The sequence below is a fragment of the Mesoplodon mirus genome, assembly GCF_964341445.2.
Source record: "Mesoplodon mirus genome assembly, chromosome: 3".
NCBI lineage: Eukaryota > Metazoa > Chordata > Mammalia > Artiodactyla > Ziphiidae > Mesoplodon > Mesoplodon mirus.
Window position 1 is genome coordinate 160,978,450 of NC_138978.1, and position 26,821 is coordinate 161,005,270.

The following is a 26,821-nucleotide window of genomic DNA, read 5'->3' on the forward strand; positions in this document are numbered from 1 at the left end:
CTTCCCTTTCACAGAGCCTGCTAGAGAATGCTGATTTCCTGTGTAAAGGACAGACTCAACAGTTGATTCATTTTCAGTGGCTAAAGCATCTGCTCCCTCAGGGGCCAGAACAAGTCAGCAACAGCCAGGGATCTGAGGGTCTGGACACGTCCTGGTACAGACCAGGGTTTCCACCGAAATTATAAGCAGGCATTCTCCACCTCCAAGCAACCAATCCTCGCCAGTGATGTCGAGACTACAACTTTGCCCCAGTGTCACTCTTCCTAATTTTTTCTTGATTTTGCTGTTGATTCCTCCTCTTCTTCCAAATAGCAGCTCAGCCGTACTTCCAAGTCTCTTGACTCTTAAGGGGAGGTTCATTTTACCATGTGTTCTTTTGTTTCTTATTGTGGATGGCACGTGGGTGCGTTGGTCCTGCTGTGTTCAGGCTGATGTGCTCTGCAACCTGTGTGTCTCCTTTTTGAAGACATTGGCTTACTTTACCTTGGTTAGTCTCCCCTCTCATCTCATAGAGAAGGCCAATAAAACTATAACCAGGACAAGTTACGCTGTGAATTTCAAAGTAGACACAAGAGGTTCTCCTTGGTCTTTTTGCTCTTTCACAGCTCATGCGTCTGAGTCTCATGATTAGTTCTCGTGGAATTGTTCTTCCCAGCAGATGGAAGAACTGGGGAGCAGCACGTTTAATGCCCGAGGCACTTGGGTCCCAAAATAATGTGAACCCCAAGAAGCTGGGGTTTCTGAGAGCCGAGGGCACCTGAGTGAGGCTAGGTGAGCAATGAACTCCTTTGCTAGCAGCTGCTTTCCCCTCTCTCAGGTGAGTGGAGAGGTCCCTTCTTGGTCTCCCTATCCCATGGCCATCCAGCTTTACAGACACCAGTTTTTCATATTTTCTTTCCCATATGGTAATTAATTATAACAGTTACATACATGATTTAATATAATCTTCACAACCAGCCTTCAAGGGAGGTAGGATCATTACCACTATTATACAGCAAATGTGGAAGCTCAGAGTGGTTGAGTGACTTGTCCAAAGCCACAGAGCTGACAAGATACAGGCCTGGCTGCATTCCCCTGTAACACAGTGCCTACTGCATTCTAAGCAGCCTATCCTACTAGAAAGAAGGCCCAGAAAGTAAAAGCCATTGCTCAGCCATTGTAACAGGAACAGATTTAGAGAACTCTGTGCTAAGTCATTAATAATTACTGAGGGGAAGAGGAATTCTGATTCACTCTTTCAACATCTAAAGCAGTGACCCAAGTTCAACAAGCCTCATAGGAGGACAGATTTGGGAAGAGTCTTAGATTATGAAGTAGTTCCAGGTGGAAGCAACGTGGTCCATTCCCATGAAGGATGGAATTTCTTGTAGTATTTTCAGAGGGGGACCAGAATGGATAGACTGGTGAGATAAAATCCTAAAACTAAGATGACTTGGGACAGAAAAGTTCCCATGGAGTGAGCGCTCACAGCACTCTTACCCTGTCTTCAACTGTGAGGACCAAAAGGCTGCCTTTGAACTCTAAATCAGGGACTAGCAAACTTTTTAAGTACAGGGTCAGATAATACATATTTCTGAATTTGAGGGCCATGCTGTCTTTGTCACAATATGCACCTCTGCCTCGTAGTGTGAAAGCAGCCATAGACAGTACATAAATGAGCATGGCTGTGCTCCAACAGAACTTTATTTGCAAAAATAGACAGTGAGCCACATTTAGCCCATGGGTTATAGTTTGCCAGCCTCTGCTTTAAAGCCCAGAAGGCACAATATCACTTGAGAACTACTGGAAAGTGAAAAGGACCTAGGGAGGTCATCCCCACAAATTCCTGCCATTTAACTCAGTTCCATGCAATAAAAATCCACAAGTATGTAAGCAGTTAGAAGAAAAACTTGCTTGCTTTTTTATATAATTTCAGAGTTATCTGAAACTGTACCTTTTGAGAGGGATGAGAGAGAGAAAAGACTAATGTCACTGACCATGGTGGCCAGATGTCCAGCTGGCCCCAAAAACCCTTGTCAACCCCCCTGGTGACTCAGAGGGGTCCACTAACCATTTTGGAACCTCGTCTAGGGACTGACTCAAACACTCTGAGGTGCAGACTGTGTACTGAGATAGGCAAAGAAAGGGAAAAGCCTGTCACAGAAGGAAAGAGAGGGGAAAGGAAGATAAAGAAGCTAAGTGGCCCATAACTGGCTGGATCCCAGAGCCAGTCTGAGGACCTGGCCTCTTCCACGGGCCACAACCAAGAGGAATCTCCTCTCCTTCTCTAACAGGCAAGCATGGGTGGCTCCAATTCCAACCTCTTCCTTGAGAACTCCAGAGGCCCTTGATATGGGCCTCACGGAGGGCGCCGAGAGGCCTACGCACCATGCCGCTCTGTCATACTCTGCCCAGACACGGACAAACTCGTCCAGGTGGTGAGGCCCCAGGATGGATGAGTCCCGAGTCAGGTACTCAAAGTTGTCCATGATGACGGCCACGAACAGGTTGAGCATCTGGAGGGCAAGGGGGAGAAGAGTTAGGAGAAACCCAAAGCAGAAAAACAGGCTTCAAGGCAACTAAAGAATTCAGAAGCTTGTAAGGCTGAAGCTCCTAACCAAAGCACTGTTGATCCTGCTGAAGGCAACGCAGCATTTTCACGACTGAACTACACGTCATTCTGCGTGCATTATGATGTCACTTTCCTATGCCACTTTATATGTGCAAAGTACTCCTCAGTCGCTTTTGTTATTAAATTTCTTTAATTGTTAGTGCAGCAGCAGAGGGAGCAGCAGCAGCAACACGTCTCAAAGGCTAGAGGAAGTCAAGGCCCGACACCAAGTCTCCCTTCCAGCCTCCCTCCCCAATCCTTGCTCCCCAAAGCGGCCAATGAGAGAACTGGTGGGATGCCTTATAGCGGATGAAGGGCTCACTGTGCGACAGCTTGAAGCTGTTCACGGCTCTTAAGTGCTTCCAAGATCCTGTTCTCCCGCTTATTTGTTCAACAACATTTATTGTGCACCTACTGTGTTCCAGACAGAGCTCCAGGTGCTGGTGGTGGGAGTTAAGAAAGGTCTGGTCCGAGATACATTTCCGTAACTAGCACGTTGCTTAAGGCACAGCAGGCGTTCACTAGATGTTGTTACTTGAATATTCTTAAAGAAATTTAGTATTTAGCAGAGACTGTGATGTGCTGGAAACATACAAATGTTACAGATTTTTTTAAGAGCCATGAAAGAAGCATGTACAGCAGGGACAAAAAGGAGTATGGGTTCGAATTTCATATAATTTTCATGTCATAAAATATTATTCATCTTTTGATTTTTTTTTCTCAACTATTGAAAAATGTAAAAATCATTACTAGCTCATGGGCCATAGAAAAACAAGTGGTAAACTGGATTTGGCTTGTGGGCTATAGCTTGTGGGGCTCTATATAATGGTATCCAGATTATACAGGAAGCAACAGGAACCCCTAAAGGGGTTTAAACTAGGAGAGAGACCAAGGGCTATGTGCATTCAGAAAGAACATTTGGTCACAATGTGGAAGGTGTGAAAGGTGGGCAGGAGACCAGGGGGAGAGTTTTGCAATGCTCCTGAACCAAGCCAGTGCCAGGACAGCATCCTGGATAGAGAGTTTAAGGAGGTAGACTCAACAGGCCTCGACCACAGTGACCAGCACTTCTTTGTTGTTTCCTGGCCATCCAGCACCCATATACTGTACTTCCGGTCTCCTGGGGACACACCCCTTACCTATTCCCAGTTAATATGGTTTAGTGGGGCACCACCATGACCCAGGCCTCAACCAGCCATTGAATCCCATCCCCCTGGGCTACAGTGACTGGTGAGCCAATCAAGGCCAAGAAAATGTCATTGAATCTTCTGAGCAAGAGACCTGTTCTTCCTTGCTGGCCTTGAATATGTGGGGAGTGAGGTATACAGCTGCTGCTACAGCCGTCTTGGAGCCAAGGACTGGAGGTGTTGGAGAAAAGAGCTCACAGGCAGAAGCCTGGGGAAGAGATCTGTCAATAAAGAAGGAAACCTGGTCCTGGGGATGTCATCTGAGCCCCAGATCAAACTTGCTTAAGCCTGTCCTGCCAGACTGTTCATTTATATGAGCTGATAAAATCCCTTTTTGCTTAGGTCGGATGCAGCTGGACTTTCTGCCACTTGCAAGTGAAAGAACCTTGCCTGACAGAGATGAATTGGCTGTGGAGGTGAGCGAATAGGAGCCTCTGCTGCTGATTCCCAGGTTAAGTGGCTGGGTGGGTGGAGGTACCAGATATGCAGACAGGATACACAGGATAAAGAGAAAGTCTGCAGGATGGAGTTGCTGGGAGTCTTCTCTGCAACAGAGACTACTGGCTGCATCCTAATAAGCAGTCTCCTCTCTTCCTTCCTCCCTCCCTCCCTCCCTTCCCTTCCTTCCTTCATTCTACTGCTTAGAATGGAAGTGGATGCCTGGAATCCAGCCATCCTCTTACCATGAGGCTGAGGGACACTCCCTGGAAGTGTGGGAGCAAAAAGAGGGACGGGGTCTGGGGCACCAGCCACTCTGTGGAGCCACTGTAACCAGTCACTGGTTACACTGTCACTGCCTTCTTCCAGGCTTTACTAACATGCCGGGAAAATAAACATCCCTCTTGGTGAAGCGACTGTTATTTGAGGAGCTCCGTTTCGAGCAGCTGAACCTAATCCTAGCATGCACTTTTCTTTCTGTCACTGTGATGGAGCCACAGTGAATTTATTCAATCACTGTCCAGGTTATAAAGGGGTTTCCATATACAATCATCCCTCAGTATCTGCTGGGAATTAGTTCCAGGACCTTCCCAGAGACTAAAATATGCAGATGCTCAAGTCCCTTATATAAAATGGTGTAGTACTGGGAATTCCCTTATGGCCCAATGGTTAAGACTTGGCGCTTTCACTGTGGGAGCCTGGGTTCAATCCCTGGTTGGGGGGACTAAGATCCCGCAAGCCATGCAGAGCAGCCAAAATAAAAAAAAATGGTGTAGTGGGCTTCCCTGGTGGCACAGTGGTTGAGAGTCCGCCTGCCGATGCAGGGGACACGGGTTTGTGTCCCGGTCCGGGAGGATCCCACATGCCGCAGAGCGGCTGGGCCCGTGAGCCATGGTCGCTGAGCCTGCGCGTCCGGAGCCTGTGCTCCGCAACGGGAGAGGCCACAACAGTGAGAGGCCCGCGTACCGCAAAAAAAATGGTGTAGTATTTGCATATAACCTATGCATATCCTCCTGCATACTTTAAATCATCTCTAGATTGCTTATAATTCCTAATACAATGTAAATGCTACGTAAATAATTGCTGGTATGCAGCAAATTCAAGTTTTGGATTTTGGAACTTTCTGGAATTTTTTGTTTGTTTGTTTTTAACATTTTCAATCTGAGGTTGCTTGAACTCATGGATGCAGAACCCGCAGATAGGGCCGATTGTATCAACACATTTTCTTTACACTCCTTTCCGGATACCTATTATTAATGTTAACAAAAACTATTTGTATTATTATTGCTTTACATTTGCATAGTCTTCTATAGCGTTGTGTGCGTATTCACACCTACCAGACGTTTAATGCTTGCTCTAACCTTTTGTGAAGCGGGTTTAATTACCAGCAGCCTTTCAAGGACACAAGTGCTTCCTATACACATCTGTGTTCTTTAGCTCCAAGCACATAGCTGGGCACATCCCAATGCATCGGTAAATCTTTCTAGAGTGGTTGGCTTGAGGTGAGAAGCTGTGTGACTTGCCCAAGGTCACAGAGTCAGTGTCGGGCTGAGATCTGAAAGCAGATCATCTCATACTGAATATAGCCTCTATAAAAATAACATTAATGTGAATTATGCAGTAGCCTCCATCTCAAAATTCTAAAAGTACCTTTATAGTCGCTAATTAATTTTCCAGTTATATCTTTGGTTTCTTTTGAAATATTTATTAAACACTTAAATGATGTAGGATAAAATGAAGATGTCTGCATGGCCTTTTATATGCTCCACTTCCCCCTATGATAAGCGCTGATACTCCTGTATGAGTTTCACCTTTCAGTTCTAGGTGACGGATGCACTGAAACTCACTGACGGCTTCACCCCAGTGTCTAGCTCAGTGTGAACCTTTTAATGGTCACTCAATAAAAATGTGCTGAAAGTACTGAATACAGGAATGAATAAATAAAAAACTCCAATTTATATCATCATTCTAAATTTCATGGCAGTTATTTTCATTATAGATTATACTTCCCTATTTCTAAATAAGATAATATTTTCTGTTCTTTTTTCATCAAAAAACCTTTCACATCCATGAGAAGGAACACATGTATAAGCTCACTATACCAATAATACTCTTATCAGCAAGTACTTTTTCTTCCCATTTTACAGAAGTCACAAATGGGAAGGTGCCTTGGCCAAGGCTAGAACAGCAACAACGCCAATGTGGGCTCCCCAAGTCTCCGGTCAGTTCAACCCCTGCTACATCGGCCTGCCCACCACCCTTACCAGTCTGTTTGTTAGCCACTTCCCCACACCTGACAGCTGGACACATGGCAAGTCCCCTTGGGATCACTTTAAAGAGGTAGAAATTCCTGGACACCAAATAATTCACTTTGGGATTCCCAGCCATGAAGCTGACCACTTTTAAGTGGCATTGCTTTAGTTTTAGACTTTTTGTGCAGCCGGTGGCATCAGCAGTGAAGCTGAGCTGAGGGACGTCAGGGTGGCCAGAAACGCCAGACTGACCCTTTCAGTGAGGTGGTAGCACCTTGCCCATTATTGTCTTTATCACCGCTTGTGTGATTGTGCAGGGTAGAGATTTCTGGATGCTGCTGTGCCGAGTCATGTTTTCTCCCAAAGAAAGAATTAAGAAGGCACCTAGGGCTTCTCACTATTTTATAGGTGGGCGTGTGGCACGTATATTACTCAGTATTTACTAACGCCCAAAGCAGTCATATCCTTTCATGTCTATCAAGCTGGCCAACTGTCACCAAACATAGCGACCTAAGAGAGACGCGCATCTATTACATTGTATATTGTCATCATCCTACTCTGATTAATGCTATCCCCTTATAGTTTCAAAGTACGTTTTCTCAAACAGTTCAAAGGTCTCCAAAAGAGAGAGAAAAGATTCTGAACCCTGCTTGTGAGATAAAATACCGGAGATACAGAAGAGAAAGATTCACTCTGGGTCACAACTGATTCAACGTGATATTCAAAACCCTCTTCCCGGAACCCTGCCTACTCCCCTCATTGGCTCTTCTCACACAGTCCTCGCCTAGAAGCAGCAGAGACATCTCTCAGCCATGGAAAGTCACCCACCCTGGCCTCCAAGAGCCTCCTTGAGGAGGACCTATTTCTCATCACGGGCTGGGGCTTGTGGCCGAACGTACACCGACGCGAACCTCTCGTCTTTTTATCAGAGTGGGGGGACTGGGCCACATCTCAAGCCAAGAGCACACTGCCGCTCACCAAGAAGGAACAGAAGAAGATGAAAGAGACGAAGTACACGTAGGCCAGGTCGGTGCCACAGCGCTCGCTCTCGCTCTGCCCTGAGGGTGCGGTGGTGTCAGGCTCACAGCCCTTCTCCCCGAGGCACGACAGCATTATCTCCTGCCAGGCCTCGCCCGTGGCACTCCTGAGCCCAAAAGACAACTCGGTTAGTAGCAGCAGGTCTGCGTGTCCTAGACTCTCCTCAGCACTCTTCCCGACTCACCCATCTAGGTTCCTCTCATGCTCAGCCTCCTTCGAGTGCGATGGAGCACCAGTGAGGTCTCTCTTGGGCTCTGCCACCTCACCCACTGCCTCTCCATCTTCTGTTGACAGTGGTAGAGAGGGCAGTGGGACTCTCTAAGGCCCCACGTAAACCTGGTCATCCGTGGTTCAGCCCTTAAATGGAATCTGGCCTGCAATCCATCCTCACCTTCCCCTTCTCAAAGCCCTGGAGGATGTGCTGAAACTGCATTTTGCAAACTGACTACTGAGTCAAAGAAGTCAAGCCATCGGAGCAGTTTTGCGGAGGTCCTGCCCCTGCTTCCGCCCCCATCTCACTGTCTATCCTCATAGGAGCAGAGTGAGCAGAGACAAAGGGGAACGGGCGGAAGAGGCAGGCCGACTGTTTCTCTCTCGCAGGAGAGCTCCAGCCACCACAGTTACGGATCCAGGTACCTGAAGAGTAGCATGAGGGACCCAAAGAAGCTCCGGAAGTTGTTGTGCCGGTTGATGTGACTCTCCTCATCTAATTTTATGTTTCCAAAGACCTGGATGAGAAAAACAACAGAAAGCCCTGAGCATTATTGAGCAGTGGGATGTGTCCAGCGCAGGATATTAGATGCACCTGCAGGCTTGGTGAATTCACATGCGTGGCTCCTCCCACTGGCCTAACCATGAAGCAGACAACTCAAAACCCAGGAAGGCTGGTAGACCCCACGTTCTTGGCCTGATATGCGGGAAGAGTTATATTCTCCAGTGAAGCCAAGAGGATGAATGCTTGCAAGGACCACGGAAGGCAAGATCTTTGAAAGCCATTCTGCTTAGGTGTAGTTCCTCCCACACCTAATTTGGTCTTTTTATTTCTATGATACCTACTCACTATGGTACTCAAGCAGTCCGTCAAAGACATTACCCTATAATAGGCATGCAGGGAACGAGTTACCCCCCACCTTTTCCTGTCTCAGCTGGTAATGATGAGAACACTTGTATTTGCACAAGATGTGATTTATCCCTTATAAAGGATAAATAGGCAGATGCTGCCCTGGAATTTGCAAGCAGTTTAAGTCAGAGAGGGGTATCTCTATCTTCCTTGGATATGTTCCCATCCAGAGAGTCACATCTCAGAAGTGTGATACATCTATAACCCAGAGTCCATGAGAATGAACACACACCAAGTCCAGGCCAATAGGATGAAGAAAGTCTGGAAAACTGGATACTTGGAAAAGGAAAAAGAAAACGGATTTGGGCAGATCTGGCTATAGAGTGAGTTAACTAATCTGCTGTGGGTCTCTGGGCTTAGAATGAGGTCACTGTGCAACTTCATGTGAAAAAAAGAGGGAAAAGTCAGAGATCTTTATCTACAGTGAATAATGATGAGCTCTCGGACACAGTGCTGTCTGGATCGAAGGTCGATCCCATGTCTCTCTAGATGGGAAGGGTGCCCTTACACGTGCACTTTCCTCCCCAGACATGATTCAGATCTCAGGATCTACTCTCACGAAGCAATGTTTGTACAACCGAAGGCTTACAGGTCACTTTTCTGGCCTTTTGAGATTATTTTCAGCCTGTATTTAACCTACTTCAGTTTACCTAATATGTGCTAAATGGAACACATTTCCCCCCCACTCCAACAGTGTCTAGAATGTGCAATTGAGGAACAGTCTCTTCTATTTTGCTCAAATAGCTCCCACTGACACCTGCTTGGGGAATTTGTTCTCAACGCTGATTTTCAAAACCTAAATACTACTTGTCTCTCAGGGAGAATGGAGGTGGCAAGCTAGGCAGTGCTGGGGAGGAAGGGAAGGAGGGAGATAAGGCTGAGGGCCCCCAGTCAGACAAATAGTAGCACTGAAAAAAATCCCACCCAAACAATCAAACCTAGTTCTGGATGCCCCAGGAGGAAACTGTCATATATCCTTGCCCATGTTCACATCCCCTTCTGTCTTTCTTTACACCCACTTAACTCAAAATCCATAATGTATCCCTGATTCATCACACACACACAACTTACAGTGTATTTCCTCCCTGTGACACTCCTGAAGCCATCATTAGTCTTCCTCTTTACGACATTCTTGAATACCTTACCCAATCGTGAACTAGCTGGAGGGCACACTGTGACTTTACAAAAGTTATGTCTGTAATAGTCAAGGAACTACTGTCAAGCCAATAATGTATATTTATTATGAAGGTGGTGTTTAAGTTTTTCCACCTTTGTAAAAAGCTTTTCACTTAGTCCTTGTCATTAACCCAAATCTCCTACATCAAAAGGAAAGGGTACAGAAGAGAAAGAAGGTTTGATGAGACCCATCGGAACACTTAATGAAAGTATAGGCTTAAATCTGTTTCACTTGGGATTACAGAACTTTAGAACTAAAATGGATCTGTAAAGCTATCTATCCAACTCCTCTACTGCACCGGTGATGGGGTCAAGGCCCAGAGAGGTTCAGTGACTTGACCAAGTTTGCACAGCTGGTCAGTGGTGGAGCTGAGACTGGAAGCCTGTAGCTCCAGGACTCTCCCAAACCCAGCAAGTTACTCCTTCCTTCCATCTTCAGATTTCTCTGCAAAGCTCTCTTCTTCTAAGAAGCCCTTGAAAGTTCAGAATAATGGTGCTTCTCACAGATACCTCCTATTGCTATTTATATCTTTCCAATGCTTGTCTACTTTCCTTTTGCTTTTCTGTTTGTGTGGTTCCCTCTGCTTTGTTATGACTGTATGAGACACAACCTTTCTAGGTACAAGCTAGGTATCTGCTTTGTGTGTGGTGTGGGGTCTCCGTCATGGGACAGGATGAAGATGGCCAGCTAAAGGTAAGTCACAGTGGGAATGGCATTCATGTCTTGGTGGAATGGAAGCAGTGATCTTATTTTTTGGAAATAAGTCTAAGGGCAATAAATTATTACACATTGCGGTTATTGTAAATATCGCAATTTCACAACTGAAGAACTCCTATCTCCCACTAAAGGGTCAGAGAAATACTTGTATTTGCTTGTTGGCGGGAAAAGAGACAGTGCAGAGAACTTGCAGTGCAGTAGGAACATGGGCTGCAGAGCAGACAGAGCTGAGATTTAAACCCAGCTCTCCCACTTACTATCTGAGATCTTGAGTATGTTACAAGTTACTTAACCACGCTAAGCAACAGTGGAGACGATGAAACCCACATATAAACATTTTCACATCATTCCTGAATACATCAGAAATGTATCTTGTGTGTGTGGTGTGTGTGTATGTGTGTGTGTGTGTGTGTGGTGTGTGTGTATGTGTGTGTGTGTGTGTGTGTGTAATATATATATTTGCAGGGAGAGAGATAAAGTGAGGGAGAGAAAGGGAGGCAGGAGTGGGTAAGAATATCTATTTAGCACAGTGTCTGGAACACTCAGGAATTCAAGTGATGGTAAATGGTATTATCATCATCATCAGTAGTATTACTAACAGGTTAGTATTAGAGATGGTGTTGTTCTAGTTTATTTTGCTGGAAGATGAAAAGGGGATAAGAACTATTTTAAGCATGGACCAAAAAAAAAAAAAAAGAACCCTAATTTAATCAAGTTTCATTTGGCCATTCAAGAACATTTTAATTCTAGAATCAAATATTTGAGAGTTTGGATGGACTTAATAGAAGTCATCAAGCCAATCTTCCACTTCAGCTGGGATTCAGCTTGCACCCACTTCTGACATCATCATTAAAGCTCTACCGAAATATCCTCTGTGAAGGAGAACTCATTACTTTTCAACCAGATCTCACATTTTTTGACACTTGACATTCTATTGTATTTTTGGAGAATAAAACTCTCCAGTAATGGGATCAGAAGATGAACAAAATTTGGAAGTGCAGGCAAGAGAGAGGAACAAAAAGAAGACATTTCAGAGAAGCGCTCGAAAGGGCTGCTGACATGTCAAGCCTGGGGGATGCATGCAGTGGCTCCAGATGGCAGCCACCACTGAGAAGGCAGCTGGCCGTTCAAGGCAGCCAGACCACCTGACTGCAGAAACTCCCACTTGGCTGAGGTCCTACGCTGGGGTTTAGTCTCCAAATCTCCAAGTCAGAAAATCAGCCTCTCGGAGCCCAGCAGAGAGCCTGTGTGTCCAACTAGACAGGTGCATGGGATGTGCTGCTGGTTGTTTAGGGTAGGAGTTCACCCACCACAAATGACAGCTGCCTTTGAAAGATCTTTTGGCCTCTTCTGCTCAGCGGGCTTCTGGTTACCTGCATAAGTACCCAGGGTGGGAACCTCATCCACTTCTCAATTCCGAAACTGGAAAGGATGTGGTAACCAAGGAGAACCATCCAGCGACCTGCGTGGTCTTTTGACAGGCATCAGCTGGAATGTGGCCCTTGGGTTTCCTGAGGATTGGGCACACTGCCAGGAACTCTGAGCTCTTCCCAGTGGTGGGTCTTAGGGCATCAATCTCAGCCATTTGGGATGTAACTCGCATACATTTTGTGTTGCTGTCTGCAGAAGAACCACCACCTGAGCTTCTTTTAGGTCTGGCTCAAATATGGGAGGGTCCTGAGATATGGATCATCAACGAGCCTCACCCTATCCTTAGCCTCGTGGGGGAAACCCCTCTGGCTAAGAACGGCGGTGTCATCTTCACTGGAGTCCAGCTGCTTATGAGGCAGCACCATGACCTGACAACCTCAGAGGAAGCCCCTGTATCAGACCACCCTGACCACCTGGGCAACCCGAGTGGGGAACCCTGCACATGTGAATGCCCAAGGTCATACTGCAACAAGATCTTGGGAGTGAGCCTCAGGGCAAGAAGGGATTCTTGAAAGGATCTCAATCCTGTAGGCTGAGGCTAGAAAGCCAGAGACAACCTGGGCAACAAGTGTCCCCCACCAGAACCCTGATGCACCCTCTCACCTGCATCCCAATGATGGCATAGATGAAGAAAAGCATGGCAATCAGAAGGCAGACGTAGGGGAGGGCCTGGAAAGAAAGCAGAGACACGACCATGAATTTAAAGGCAGGCAGCTCCAGGGTCAACAACCTGCAGCACGGGCAGTCTCTTGTCCTGAGACTGACTTAAAACACAGGGCTGGGGCTCTCTATTTACCCGGGATGTTCTATTTGGGGATTCCATACTTTTGCAGATGTCCACATCCTCTGACAGATATGTAAGCTGGTGGCCCCAGAGAGGCTTGTAATTTCCCCTCTGTCGAGAATATTCCCTGACCCACAAGTGTGTGGCCCATATATCCAAGGGAGAGCTGGGAAAACTTCTTGGGATTGGGATTCATCCCACTCTGTATGCAGAATATTAATAACCTGAGCAGTTGTGATGCAAATTACACAGCAAGCATCTAGCTTTGGCTCCCAAATCCCTGTATTACCCTTCCCAACCCTCGCTCAATGTGAGGTCCATAACGGAGCATTTGGAAGCAAAATGAAATGGCTGGGGTCTCAGCTGCTGGTCAGTTCCTAGCAGGCTCCTTCAAGCTCTGATGAAACATCTTCTTCCGATGTTGAAGTGTCCTGACCTTTCATTCTGTGTCACGCAAAATTCCAAAAAGGCTTTCAAAGTGTGAGCCATCACAAAACCCTGCCATGAAGCCACATGACACAAAATTCCATACTGTGCAAGTTAACTGTCACTCTGGGATGACAACACTTTACTGATGGGGGTGAAAGGGCGAGTGGAAGAGACAGGAGGCAGGGAACTGCCCCTGGTGGCTGGGAGAGGATGGAGACACAGGGCAGTTTGGTTTGGAGGCCAGGGTGGGCATTATAATTCTGGGGTGATCTCAGTGCTGACATGGAAGCCCCTCTGCTTTACCACCCAGGAAGCCTCCCTGGCAGTTTGTGCAACTCCAAGTCTCCACTCTCTCTCGAGTGTGCACAGCACAACTCCCCAGAGAGCAATTGAAGGCTTTCAGACTGCATGAACCAGGCAGAGCTTATCAATAAAGCTAACTAAATGAAGAGCCCTGGGAGACTTTTACAACTTGAATAAAGGATAACATTAAGATGCAATAGAGGGGGGCTTCCCTGGTGGCACAGTGGTTAAGAGTCCGCCTGCCGATGCAGGGGACACGGGTTCATGCCCTGGTCCAGGAGGATCCCACATGCCGCGGAGCGGCTGGGCCCGTGAGCCATGGCTGCTGAGCCTGCGCATCCGGAGCCTGTGCTCCTCAACGGGAGAGGCCACAGCAGTGGGAGGCCCGCGTACCGCAAAAAAAAAAAAAAAAAAAAAAAAAAAAGGATGCAATACAGGGGTTTCCCTGGTGGTGCAATGGTTAAGAATCTGCCTGCCAATGCAGGGGACACGGGTTTAAGCCCTGGCCCGGGAAGACCCCACACGCCGCAGAGCAACTAAGCCCGTGCGCCATAACTACTGAGCCTGCGCTCCAGAGCCCACAAGTCACAACTACTGAGCCCACGTGTCACAACTACTGAAGCCTGTGCGCCCAGAGCCCGTGCTCCACAACAAGATAAGCCATGACAATGAGAAGCCCGCGCACCGCAACGAACAGTAGCGCCCGCTCACCGCAACTAGAGAAAAGCCTGCGCAGCAATGAAGACCCGAGCCATAAATAAATGAATGAATGAATAAATAAATAAATAAATGTATAAAAAATGCAATTGAGAGTTGGTGGGAGAATCCCTTCTCCAGTGGAGTGCTGATTCTTAAGATCTGTGAGGAGCGACTACATCCCAAGGGGGCAGGTGAAGACACCATCTGCTGAAAGGAAAGAGTAGGGAGGCAGGTTTCTCTCCCAGCTTTGAGGAGAGGACCAAACAGTCATCCTGATCTCTCTTCTTGTCATGTTGTAAATTCCAACACAAAATAAGGAAGACAGAAGAACTGAGTAGGGGTCAGTGGTGGAGAACTGGGTGATGCTCAGGGTGGGGCTGGGGAAGGTAGAGGCAGGGGCAACGCTGTTTACACAGTGTTACTTTCTGCTGTGTATGCGCACAGGCAGCCTTTATTAAACCAGCTTCAAGAAAACAACTTCTACACTGTGTCTCAGGGCTGCACCCATCCATCACAGTGTCACCTGGAGGCAGATTCAGCTGTCTTCACTGTTCTCTCTCTATTCACTGGAATAAGCCAACCATTTGGTCATCAATTTTTGACATGCTTTTCTTTACCCTCGATAGTATACACTTCTACAGAGAATCAGTGATCATGAGAATACGACAGGCTGACACATATTTCTTAAGAGACTCACTAACAACTGTAACTTGTTGCACAGGCCTCTATAAAAAGATTTTAAGACCATCTTGTGTTTCAAATTCTAAATCCAGATCCACCCGAGACTCAAATGGTAAATTCTTGCTAAGGTTTTTGATTTCTCCTGTTATTGAGCTTTGGAGAAATAGTTTTCATTGAGGTGACACCTCTGTGGGAGTCATAGCAACAAACAATTATCTGAATCCAATAAAAATGTCAAGGTTGCTCGTGCGACCCTGAGCATCCTTACAACTGGCCTCCCATCTCAGATCCCCAGGACTTTGCTGAAGAAGTAAATCAGTCATGATGGTGTGGCATGAAGTCCCTTTCAAGGGACAAGAAACCATGAATTCACTGACAAGCTTTCTTTAGTTCAATTTGTAATTAAAATGTACAAACAATTAAAATAAAGAAGGCAATTCAATAAATTCATGATTTTTCATCTTTGAATCAATTTCATCAACTATATTTTTAAAGTACATTCATTGTAAGACTCTTTTTGATAGGAGGAAAAGAGTAGGCTTTTGAGCAGCATTGATGTCCCCCAAAGCTGAAAAACAAACTAATTATATTTGCTAGAGCTTGAAGATAGTGAAATATGTTTGGAAAACTTCTTTTACTGGAAGTCTCTGCCATTAAAGTGGATCTCAGGTATCAATTTTTAACTTGTTTATTACATGTACATCTCTGTATGGCTCCATGAGATCATTCAAAAGAAGCTCACCATATTAACCTTGCCCAGATACCCTACTGGTTTGTGGGATGCAGAGGTAACCATTAGCATGGCATATATTCAGTGGTTCAGGAAATACACACTAATGATGACATGGGTGGGACTGGTATGAATCATCTTGTTATAAAACACAACTCAAGGAGTCCTTTGAAAAACCGTTCTGTGAAATAAAGCCACTGACGAATCCCTGAAAAATGCAGAGGATATGTGACTACAGGTGGCTGGCTCTGCCCGTGGATGGGATTGCTCAGGGCATATTGAAATACCTTGGGAGGGAGCACACCTCACAAAACGAGCCCCCTGCCTCAGTGGACAGAGAAGGTAACTGAGTTACAAAGTTGGGGTGATCTTTTAGCATGAGATTCTAGCCAATTAGTCATAAGCTAATCGCTGCCTGGCCAAGTTGTGTTGTAACTAAGAACTGCTGTGTTTATCTAATGCTTCTGACAAACGCCCATCCCCAGAGGTGAGGGGACTTGTGGAATCATGCTGCATTGCCTGGTGTGCTGTCTGATGTGACAGGGCCGCTGCAACCCTCAGAGGGGAGGAGCTTGTGCCCTTTACCTTAAAGGACTGCACGAAGGTCCAAAGTAAAATACGGATGGTGTAGCCTTGACGCAGAAGCTTGATGAGGCGGGCGGCTCGGAAGAGCTTCAGAAAGCTCATATTGAAGCCACTGGTGTTCACCAGCTGGTGGATCAAAAGGAAACATATCATTAGTGACATTATGGTCATTTAGAACATCTAAGCACTGGTATTTGTGTATTTATCTCTCATTCAGATCATAGAATAGAACATGGATGCTGTCTTTTGTTTTTAACCCCATTTTCAGCTGATGGGCCAGTGGGGACCATCTCTCAGAGCCTCCCCAGGCCTGCCCTCTATTCCCAGAAGGAAGGCATGGAAGTACCACAGACGGATGCCCCATATACAACTGATAAAACTGGCCTCCTCAGTCTTCTCTAAGTGGTCCTAACTCTGCACTTGGATGCCAGAGGGCAGACCTAACAATCTCTATTGCACATGACGGCCCTCCAATATTCAAAGACTTGTGATGAACTCTCCAAGTCTTCCTTAGGGTGAACCATTTCAGGGAAACAGTTCAGGTCTAACAACTCTGAGGGCGAAGACCCTGTGCCTCTTTTGTGTCTCCCAAAGAATCTAGCAGGACACTGTGCACACTCGGCCTCTCCTGGGCCCTCTATCCCATTCACCCCCATTGGATGGCTGCTATCTGAGTCGTGCAAATGGGACCAAGCCTTCCATGAGATCCAGCACCATCTAATGTTCCCATTTTCTGGCAAAAGCTCAGGAATGAGGAAGTGAATAGGGGGCTGCACATTGGGTTTGTGGAGCTAAAAATGGACTGAATGTGCAGAGAATTTTTTTTTAATGCAACTCCAGGGCCAAGCCTAAAGAGAAGGATCAAGGAGCCATTCACCTTGCTGTCTGTCAGAATAATTTCTGTGATACTGCCGATCACGGTGATGAAGTCAAAGATATTCCAGGTGTCTCGGAAATAGTTCTGCCAAGTGAATGCAGCCATGGGAGCATCAGGAAAAAAAGAAAAGAAAACACAGGAGAAAATGGAAAAAAACACATCTTTCATGACATAACTTTGTCACTTGGAATTAAAACTTGTCAATTCCAGGACAAGTTCATTCTAACTTTGGCTTTAGTTTCCTATTTCTAACCAAAAATGCTGTTTTTTCCTTCACTAATATGAGCGTTTCTCATTTGGGAAGCAGTTTCATCACTATTTGGAGACCTTGTTTTTGAAGCTGTCACTAAAAAGCTACATTAGAAAAATGTAAGATTTTTTAATGTAAAATTACATAAAAATATGTAAGAAAGAGATTTGTGGCCTAGAACATTTTGATGTCCAAAAATGAAAGATCATAATTGTCACCTACAAGACAATAAAATTATTTACAGTATTACTCTAAGGTTTTCTATAACTTTTAAATTATTATTTATATAGTATCATGTGACCCTATAAATATACAATTCTGACTTTCAACTAACAATAAAAGTCACAGAGATGTCCTAAGTGACTAAAGATCAAAGATGTGTCAAAAATCTCTTCCTAACTCCACTGAGCCTTTTCACACCAACTTCTGATTGGCAGTAGGATGAACAAACTCATCTTTCCCCTCTTTCCCTGCTCCGTTACACCTTTTGAGGAGGTGTAACTAAATAAAATACAAGGAAGCAGTAATAGAATGAGTGGGTTAAAGGAAACGAAGAAGTAAAGGACCTGGATAAGGCACCAGCCAGCCAACATTAAGCTTAATAGAGAAAATGGGTTCTGCTCCCATTTCCAGTGCTCCGGTGAAAACAGACCTTGGACTATATTCCTTAAAAGAAACAGAACACTTGGGACTCCCAAACGTTACCCACTTGCCCTTGGGTGGCACCTCCTGTAAGAGACCCTCAGAGCACTGCAAAACACACCCTCTTCCATCCCCACAACTGGCATTCATGAATCCTTGCTACACATGCCAGATTTTGTGCCAGGTCCTCCCTTGGCATTCTTTCAGTTCATGTATTCCTCCCATGGATGCTCTAAGTAGGTAGTGATAAATACCTCATAAATTACTGACTGGTAGGGCTAGCAAGAAGAATGGGTAGAGATAGGCGATAAAGAGAGAAATGTCCTGGGGAGAGAGAAGGTACGTTTATGAGCACCTATTCAGGACTAGCCACCTTAGGTATACTCCCTCATGGGACACACACACAGTATCTAAGGCTATATGGCAGCTATTGTTATCCTCCTTTTATGAATGAGAAAACTGAGGCTTAGAAAGGCCTGTCTGATTCCAAAGTCATAGGCACCTGCCAGGCATGTACAGAAACTAAGCACACAGCCTCACAAACTCACTGTTGTTAAGGATGACTACCTCAGGAGTGGGGTCAAGTTGAGTCTCTGAGTCCCTCAATTCTCAGTGCTCTCCTATTACCAACCTGGGGTGAGCTTCCTAATTCTTGGTTAGGTCCCTATATAAGAGCTAGAATATAAAACTAGCTCTCAGGGGACAGAAGCCCTAGATTCCAGTAGAGGAGGCCTTACAATACAGTATGGTAGAGCACAGCATAGCATAGTACAGACTAGTAGATTATGGTGGACAAAGTGTGGGCTTTGAAGCCAGAGAGACCAGGATCTGAACACTGGCTCTGCCTTTTAGTAACCTTGTGCAAAGTACTGAATCTTCTTGAGCCCTAGCTCATCCGTATAAGAAGAAAACCATAATGGCCATCTAATAGAGTTCTTATGAAGCTAAAATGAATGATACATAAAGCTTTTGGTACTTAGTAGACAACCAATATATGTCAGTTCTCTCCCTCTTTCTTTTTCCTCTTCCTTCCTTTTCTACTCCCACTCCACTTTCCAATTCTACGGCCTTTTATTCTGCATTCTTCAGAAAGTGACACAATTTTTCTGAACTTCAATTTCCTCATTTAAAATAACAACAACGATAATGACAGCTTCCGCCATGCCTATTTCAGAGTCATTGAGAAGATCTGACAAAACAGTATATGTTAGGGCGTTCTGAAAATCTACAGTACTGTATCAATGAAAAGACTTATTCGGGACTCGTGGTGCCTTTTATAGTGTGACAATGCTTCTAGACCTTGAATGAAAATACGGGGGTTAAGGTGGGAAGGAGGCAGGCTTTGGGGCCGAATCATCTAGTTAAGCCCATAAGCATGTATTCAGCATTCACCATAATTTGACACAGAATTGGGGACTTCGGTCACAGATGATGTCAATCCAACATGCAAATAATCAAGATGCAGAGAAAAACTTTCCCTGTTTGTACACAGGCTTCCCCCACCCCCTGCTCCTCCTGCTCAGGGCCAGACTGTATTATAATGGCATCTTTGTTGCTGGTAGTTTACTTTTCTTTATTTCTCCAAGACTCAAAAGGGAGTCAAACAACAACAATACAGCCACCTGCAATGGGTTCCCTTCAACTCTCCTCCCCAAACCATCAAATCAATGACTTTTCAAAGAACCACCAGGAAACCAGAAGCAATCCCCACCATCAACACTCACAACCATCAAGCCGAGGCCAGAGTCCCTGTTCAAGCTGCCACCAGACAAACCCATAGTCAGATAATCAGCTGAGTTTCTCTTATTGCACGGAAAGCCGTATACATATAATTTGAAATGGTAGTTCACACACAAAATAAGTATGAAACAGCTGTTGGGTGGGTTTATCTGCAGCCCACTGATCTCACTGTAAACACTGAGCCAAGGGTGGCAGAGAGGATTATTTTGTTGACAGGACACTGAAGTGAAGGGCTAGGTTTGCTTAACACTCTTGATAGCAGGTGCGAGAATCTGCCAAACAACTATAATTAGTAGCTGAGGAGAAGTAGAAGGAGGACTCATGCCAGAAAAACTCAACCCAACCCTCCCCAAACCAATTCCAGAAACTGCCCCCCCCCGACCCCATACTTACTCACTCTCTCTTTCTCTCTCTCATACACACACTTTAAAGGCCATTAGCCTTTGAAAGCTTAAGTACTAAACATTTATTTTTAGTGGCAGAAATTACTCTTCATGTAACTAAAGGGAGGAGGACTACTAGGTAAAATCTATTATTTGCTATGTTTGAGGCTAAGCAGGACAGATATTTTCCCATTTGAGTTATAAGATTTTAAACCTTTCACCAGTAAATAAGCACTCAGATTTATTAGTCCAATCCTTGTTTTGCTCTTCCTGACAGATAAATCTTACTAAGTTCTAGTAAGACTCAATGATCGTCGCCCCTTGACAACTGACAGACTTTGACAAGAACAGAGCTGATGACTAGATGGGTACAGAGCTGGGGATCTGGTTCTCTTTGTCTTTTCTCCTAACACCCTCACACATCATCCTGTCTCTATGGCAGTTTTCTGAGCAGTCGAAACAAGCCCACAATTAGGTGGGCAGGTGTGCGAACCCTTTCTGGAATAGCGGTGACCGCCCTCCCTTCCAACAAAGGCTGGGAATGTACCCAAACAGAAGGGAAGACAAGAATGATGCCGGGATCAATTCCATGACATACCAAGAAGCCAAACGCAATGATCTTTAGGACACATTCCAGGGAGAACACCATGGTGAAGGCGATATTCAGGTACTTCAGGGCCAGTTCATAGGTACAGGGAGCAGAGTAGTACTGCCAGGAAGAGAAAAGAGGAAAGAATCAAACCCCTAAAGGTGAGAGGGTCCATGAGAGAGGCTGGCCATCTCACGTCCCTGCCCTTGGGGGACGTTCTGGTGCATGATGCAGGAGGACAGTCATCTAGGGCTAGAGAGGAGAAGCACACATCCTATGGAGCAAAACAAAACAGAGGAAAACACAGGTCTTATTAGCAAAATGACCAGTCTTCCTAGAGCTGAAGGTGAGAGGGGCAGAAACATTTCCTAGAGTTAATTACATTACCGTTTCGTATTAAAAACCTCTTCCGACTCTCTTTTAGAACCCCATGATCATCTACATCTCCTGACACTTCCACCCTTGTGTGCGTCTGATTGCCATCACCAACCTTTGCTTTCAGAGTTCCTGGACTGCTACTATATATTTCACTGCATTTTGCCCCAAAGACCCAAAGGCTGGGCTGTTGATGGAGACAAGATGAAAGAGAAATTCCACGATGGAAAAGTAGGTGAGGAGGCAACAGACGGGTAAGCTGGAGTGTTTTCTCAGTGTCTCGGGCACACACACAAGTGCCTGCGAGGGGACAGTTGCCAAGGCTCAGCCTGCCCGAGTACCTCCCAGCCACCACCTTCTCACCTTCATCATCAGCACGATGGTGTTCAGGGCGATCATGGCCATGATGGTGTACTCAAAGGATGGAGACACCACGAAGTGCCAGACGCGGTACTGGAAGGTGTGCCTGTTCTGGGGCATGTAGCGGGTGAGTGGTTTGGCACTGATGGCGAAGTCGATGCACGCCCTCTGCAGGAGAGTCACACTGATTAGCCAAGCTCAGAGTCCCTAAACCTCGCACACTGGTGAGCTCTCTGTTAGATGGCTAGAAGAAGAGGACGGTGTGTGAGAAGAGGCTAGGGCTGGGCAAGCAGAGGTAAAAGCAGCAAAAGAAATTATCTGGACAAAGCTACAGGTGAGGTGTCACCTTAACTGAATACACAGAACTAGAAGGGTTCAGTCCCATGTGGTAAGGACTTGATGGTTATTAGTAATGTCCTTTTACACAGCACAAGACTTAGATATTTGGGCAGGAAGCTCACAGTCAGAAGTAAAAATCTATCTCTCTGTGCATTCCCATAGCACTTTATTTGCATTTCTCTTATAGACTCTAACAATTTCTAGTTCAGTTCCAGGAATAAAAACAATGTGCCAGAACTACACTTGTTACCACAAAATCAGTAATAAGTTAGACAGGTTCCCTGCCCTTACAGCAAATATACACCACTGAGGGATGCAGGAAGGGAAGGAGACGTGCTAACGTTATAATGTTGGCACACGTCTTTCACCCCCACCTCCAGATGATGTGCCACATAAACGTAGGGGCTGCATCTTGAACACCTTACATCCCTCCCAGTTCTCTGTGTCTCATACCTGGGCTTTAAACAGAGCGGACACTCCAAAAACATTTATTTAATGACTGGCTAATTCACTTCCCCCTAATTCTCTCTCTAATTCACAATAAAGTGGAGAGCATTCTGTCTTCCTCCTAACACTGCTGGTCTGAGAGTCCTTTCCAGAGCCACCCCTGCCCTACACTCCAGACCCCTCGTTTCACCTCGTTCTTCTCCAGGCTGCACTCCTCCATCATCTTGTCCCCTTGCTCCTGGAAGGTGATGATTATGAGAGCCACAAAGATGTTGACGAAGAAGAAAGGAAAGACCACAAAGTAGACCACGTAAAAGATGGACATCTCCATGCGGTTGCTGCGGCTCGGGCCTCGGTCTTCCTCTGTCACATCGACAGAATGCTGCAAAACTCTGGGGACAGAATGAGAGGGCACGGATGGTGGACGGCGATCTTGGCAGCTGCTGTGACTCAAGCCTTCATTAGCAGATGTGCCATCTACTGTATTTTCTTATCTGACTTTTTAAACTTTGTGGATCCTCCGTGAATTTGGGGCTCCACAACCAAGCTGGTGGAGGTCCAGTGACCCCCAATCCACTGCTCTTTCTAGCCCCGGTGCCATCATGCATCCAACTCCTAAACACCAGAGTGACATTACTTTACAGTTGAGGTTGTCATAAAGTACCAAGAGACTCCTGAATTTCCCTTTGGCATTTTGCTGCCACCAGAAAGTGGTGTCTTGGTTACTGCCAAGTCTCTGAAAAAATAAGCCTGCAGCTACGAGCAGCATAAAAACCGCATTCTGTTGTCTTTGACATGTGAGGTATGACCACAGAAAGCATCTCTGGGTTCTGCCACCTCATCCTTAACCCTTGACCCTCATGTCCAGGGCCAACTCGGAGGATAATTCTGTCTAAAACCATCCTCAGGGACTCTCCTACGGTGCGGAGAGCTGTTCAAAACTCATTTGTTCTGTAGGAATCAGATGGCTCTATTCACCTCCTTGATCATGGGCTGAAACACTGTGTTTCAAATATTTCCCTGACTTCGCCAGCTCCCTCCTGATTCCTGCTTGAAGGATTTTCATTCTTCCTCTCTCCTGCCCGTCTCACCTACTCATAACCACTTACTTTCCTTGGTACAATAACAAAGGGTTAGCCTTGTTTATCTCAAATCAACTTCTCAAGGCAAACACATGGCCCTAGCCCAGCTCATAGACAAGCATGCCAAGCCAAACCAATCACTCACTGAGGCCATCCTTCCCCTGTGGAGACGGTGAAGAGGGTCAGCAGGGCCCAGATGATGTTGTCATAGTGGAATTCATGGCGCTTCCATTCTCGGCCTTTCACCTCCATCTTGTTTTTCTCATGATCTACATAGTTTCCTCTAAAACCAGAGCAGAAGTGAACCAGAACCTCTTCACTATAGCTCATGGAAGAGCAAAGAAATTCTAGGGACTTCGATAATGTACAGTAGTAATTATCAGCATTCAAACGCAAGCAAGAGGGGATTTTATTAAGGCAGTGTATTATCATGGAATAAAAATGAGATTTGGTGCCCAACAGACATGGAAGATTAAATCCTAATCCTTTCACTAGTCACTGTATAACCTTGAGCAACTTCCTTAAACTTCCTGTGCTTAGGCTTCCACACCTATAATGCCCAAATAAAACCTATCTCAAAAGGTCATTAGAAAGATTTAAAATTAAAACCTGATGCGAAATGCTATGTTCCATGTCTGACACAAAAGAGGTACTCACTCAAAATGTAGCAACTTCTTATTTTGCCTTTTTTCCCAAAAGAGGAATGGATTTAAGAAAGGGAGAAAGAAAAGACCTATCTGTAAAGGGTTGAGTGGACCTTGGCAGAACACACTTTAGCAGAAAGTGAGTGGTATGTGCTGGTGGCGCTTACATGCACTCCTTCTCTGTGTCCTTGGAACTGTCTGTGCAATAGAAGAACTTGCCCTTGAAAAGTTGAACTGCGATGACAGCAAAGATGAACATGAAGAGCTTATAGACAATTAGTATGTTGAAGACATTTTTCAAAGAGGTGACCACACAGTCGAAGACAGCCTGTGAACAGAAAAAAGAGCCATGGTGTGTGAATCCCTGGAATGGCCTGTGTATTTGCCTACAGCTGAGTTGGACCCACACTACCACCAGCCAGCCCACTGAGAAGGTGCCCCAGGAGATATCACCCTAGTAAGAAGTGACACTCATGGGATTCGGACCTGTTTTCTAAGCTGGTCATGACTGCAGGAACCTATAATTTAGGAGGGGAACACATGTTCTGAATCTGAAAGGAAACCCAAAGCAGTAGAGACCAGATGGTATCAGGCAGGGGAGGGAGTCCTTTGTGGAATCCTATTACGTGCATTCCACTTAGTGTGAAATAGAAATTTATTCCAGAAAAGGGATCCTTGAAATCATTTAGCCTGTTTTAGGCGTTAAATAGCTTATCCGTAACTTCATCTATTTGGGGCACATTCTTAGATTTGATTTATACACTGAATATGTATTGCTTTCTCTTAGCCTTTCCAAATAGATCAGGGAGTGATAATAAACTATCACCTTTGTTCATTTTAATGATATTTTGGAATAAGTTCACACATTTACCCCAATTACATTCCACACTTCACGTAAATGTTCTCTAGTTTAAAGCTGGCTGTGCTGGGGATGAAGATTCAACAGGTGATGTGGGAAGGGGTAAGAGCCACCCTCTCTTAGAGATGGGAGGACCAGATGGACAGAATCTGGCACTTGCACTTCAGTTCAAGGCAGTGAATCTCCTTCTGAAGAATCCACTGTAGGCCCTAAGCCATGAAGAGTTACATGGGAATTCAACACATTTCAAACCATTTTTAGGTTATTTTCTAGGTTTGTAGGTTTAGCTCACTGGAGAGTCTAGCCCCATGGTGGCGCTGCATTTGAGCGGTTGCCTCTTCACAGCGCTGGGTGAACACTGCTGGTTTAATTAGTTCAGCACTGCAGGGAATGTGAGTGACATGCAGCCTCGTGGAATTATCAGATCCACCTACATTTCCCTCAGGTTATGGAGCTGCAGAGCAAAGAGCCAGCCCTTCCTAATTAGTTGGAATTAACCAAGGTTGGGTCGCCTTCTTCAGCCTGTTAACTAATCTCATCATCCTGTCCAAGCTCTTCTCAGGACCCCAACATAGCTCAGAGGAGGAGACCAGTGGACCTGGGCTGCAGCTAACAACATTGGTTAGGGCCCCAGGCCTCCCGGCCATATTTTTCTGGGGGTGAGGCAGAAAGGAATGAATGTTCACAGGCACCGACCCCGGCCAGGCCCTGTGCTGGGGCCCGTCACCAGGTGGAGGGTTATAATGAACAGCGTGTGAAAGATTTCCCGATACCGTGGGAGGTGCCTGATCCAGGAGGGAAGGCAGGGCAGTGGAGGAGGAGAGCAGGCAGTGAGGACACTTCCTTTGGAGCATGAGTATCTCTCCTCGGGAATCCATGCAGGAGGCCAGGGCCCTGGGCTCTGAGAGGAAGCCATGTCTCAGCCAGTTAGGGGTCCTCCAAAAAAGACTTTCCTGTGGTCTTAAGCCTTTGATCAACCTGGTTGGTTTAACACCTCTCTGCAGAGCCAGAGGGCTGAAAGGGAAGCAGCTGGGGTGGCAGTGGAGGGATTGGTGGGGAATATCAGAGGTGCTGCAAACCCAATGTGAAAGAGGAACTGGGGAGCAGGGGAGTCCCTTGTTCCCTCCCTGGTGGTGGCTGGCTCTCATTCACAGGAATTCAGGAAGGAAGAACTTTTCTCCCATGAGGCTTCAGCTTCCATAACAGCAAGGGATGTGTGTGGGAGAGGCAGGTTCCACAAGCCAGCAACCTGAGGGCAGGAAGGCTCAGGGAAGGAGCTCAGGGTGGGTGAGCAGGTCAGAGGGCAGGAGAACCCAGATAATAGACCTCTGAAGACACAGGTCCTGGCAACAGGGAGAACTTAGTTGTGTGAGCTCACTTTCCCATTTCTTCTCTGCTTGTGCCAAAAAATGACTCTGTGTCCTTGGGCAAGTTATTGGCCTCTAAAATATGAAGGGTCAGGGCTAGAAGATTCTTTCTTTCTCTAGAATCATGAGGAGAGAAACCAGCCCAGGTGACTTGGTCTGACCTAGTATGCAGACCACAACACGCAGGGCTCATGCTCCTTCCATTCTGGTGTCTGACCCACCTTAATGACACAGGAGGCTCCAGGATAAAGCCACACAGGGTTCTTCCTATGACTTCCCACAGAGGGTGGGGCCAAAGTCCTTAGAGATAGATTTCTTAGGATATTGGTTATTTTCCTTTGAAACTCAGACCCTTAGTTCAAGCAGATGAAAAGAATCTCAGTCTCTGTGTGAGCAAAAAGAATATCCCCAGAAATAATTCTCCCAAAGCAGGCCACCTAGGCTGCTCTCTCTAGATGAAGGGGAGCTGATGGGAAGAAACTGGCGAACGTTACCTTGAGCTTGGGCAGGCGCTTGATGGTCTTTAGCGGTCTCAGCACCCGCAGCACCCGCAGGGACTTGATGGTCTTGATGTCCCGGCCCTTGTTGGTTCTGCAGGGGAGAAGTCCCGGGAGATCACAGGACAGGGGAGCGTTAAAGTGACAGTCACACTACTACATTAACAACAGGGAGAAGGGGGAAAGAGGTGGGCAAGAGGCCTGAAATT

At 46.0% G+C, this 26,821-nt stretch overlaps 1 protein-coding gene across 3 annotated transcripts in view; it reads right to left on the minus strand.

Annotated features, from left to right (window-relative positions):
- The window catches only part of CACNA1E (calcium voltage-gated channel subunit alpha1 E), a gene marked incomplete at its 3' end in the record, with an annotated part of 300,753 nt that overhangs the window by 19,268 nt on the left and 254,664 nt on the right, over window positions 1-26,821 (minus strand). For all 3 annotated transcript variants that reach the window (XM_082612461.1, XM_082612460.1, XM_082612459.1), the window contains 12 exons: window positions 26,610-26,706; window positions 24,057-24,217; window positions 23,391-23,528; window positions 22,354-22,555; window positions 21,381-21,545; window positions 20,652-20,762; window positions 17,039-17,122; window positions 16,162-16,287; window positions 12,554-12,619; window positions 8,142-8,233; window positions 7,446-7,611; window positions 2,368-2,495 (listed from right to left, as the gene is read on the minus strand). In XM_082612461.1, coding sequence (XP_082468587.1) covers window positions 2,368-2,495; window positions 7,446-7,611; window positions 8,142-8,233; window positions 12,554-12,619; window positions 16,162-16,287; window positions 17,039-17,122; window positions 20,652-20,762; window positions 21,381-21,545; window positions 22,354-22,555; window positions 23,391-23,528; window positions 24,057-24,217; window positions 26,610-26,706 — 1,536 coding nt within the window. The remainder of the gene's footprint in view (window positions 1-2,367; window positions 2,496-7,445; window positions 7,612-8,141; window positions 8,234-12,553; window positions 12,620-16,161; window positions 16,288-17,038; window positions 17,123-20,651; window positions 20,763-21,380; window positions 21,546-22,353; window positions 22,556-23,390; window positions 23,529-24,056; window positions 24,218-26,609; window positions 26,707-26,821) is intronic.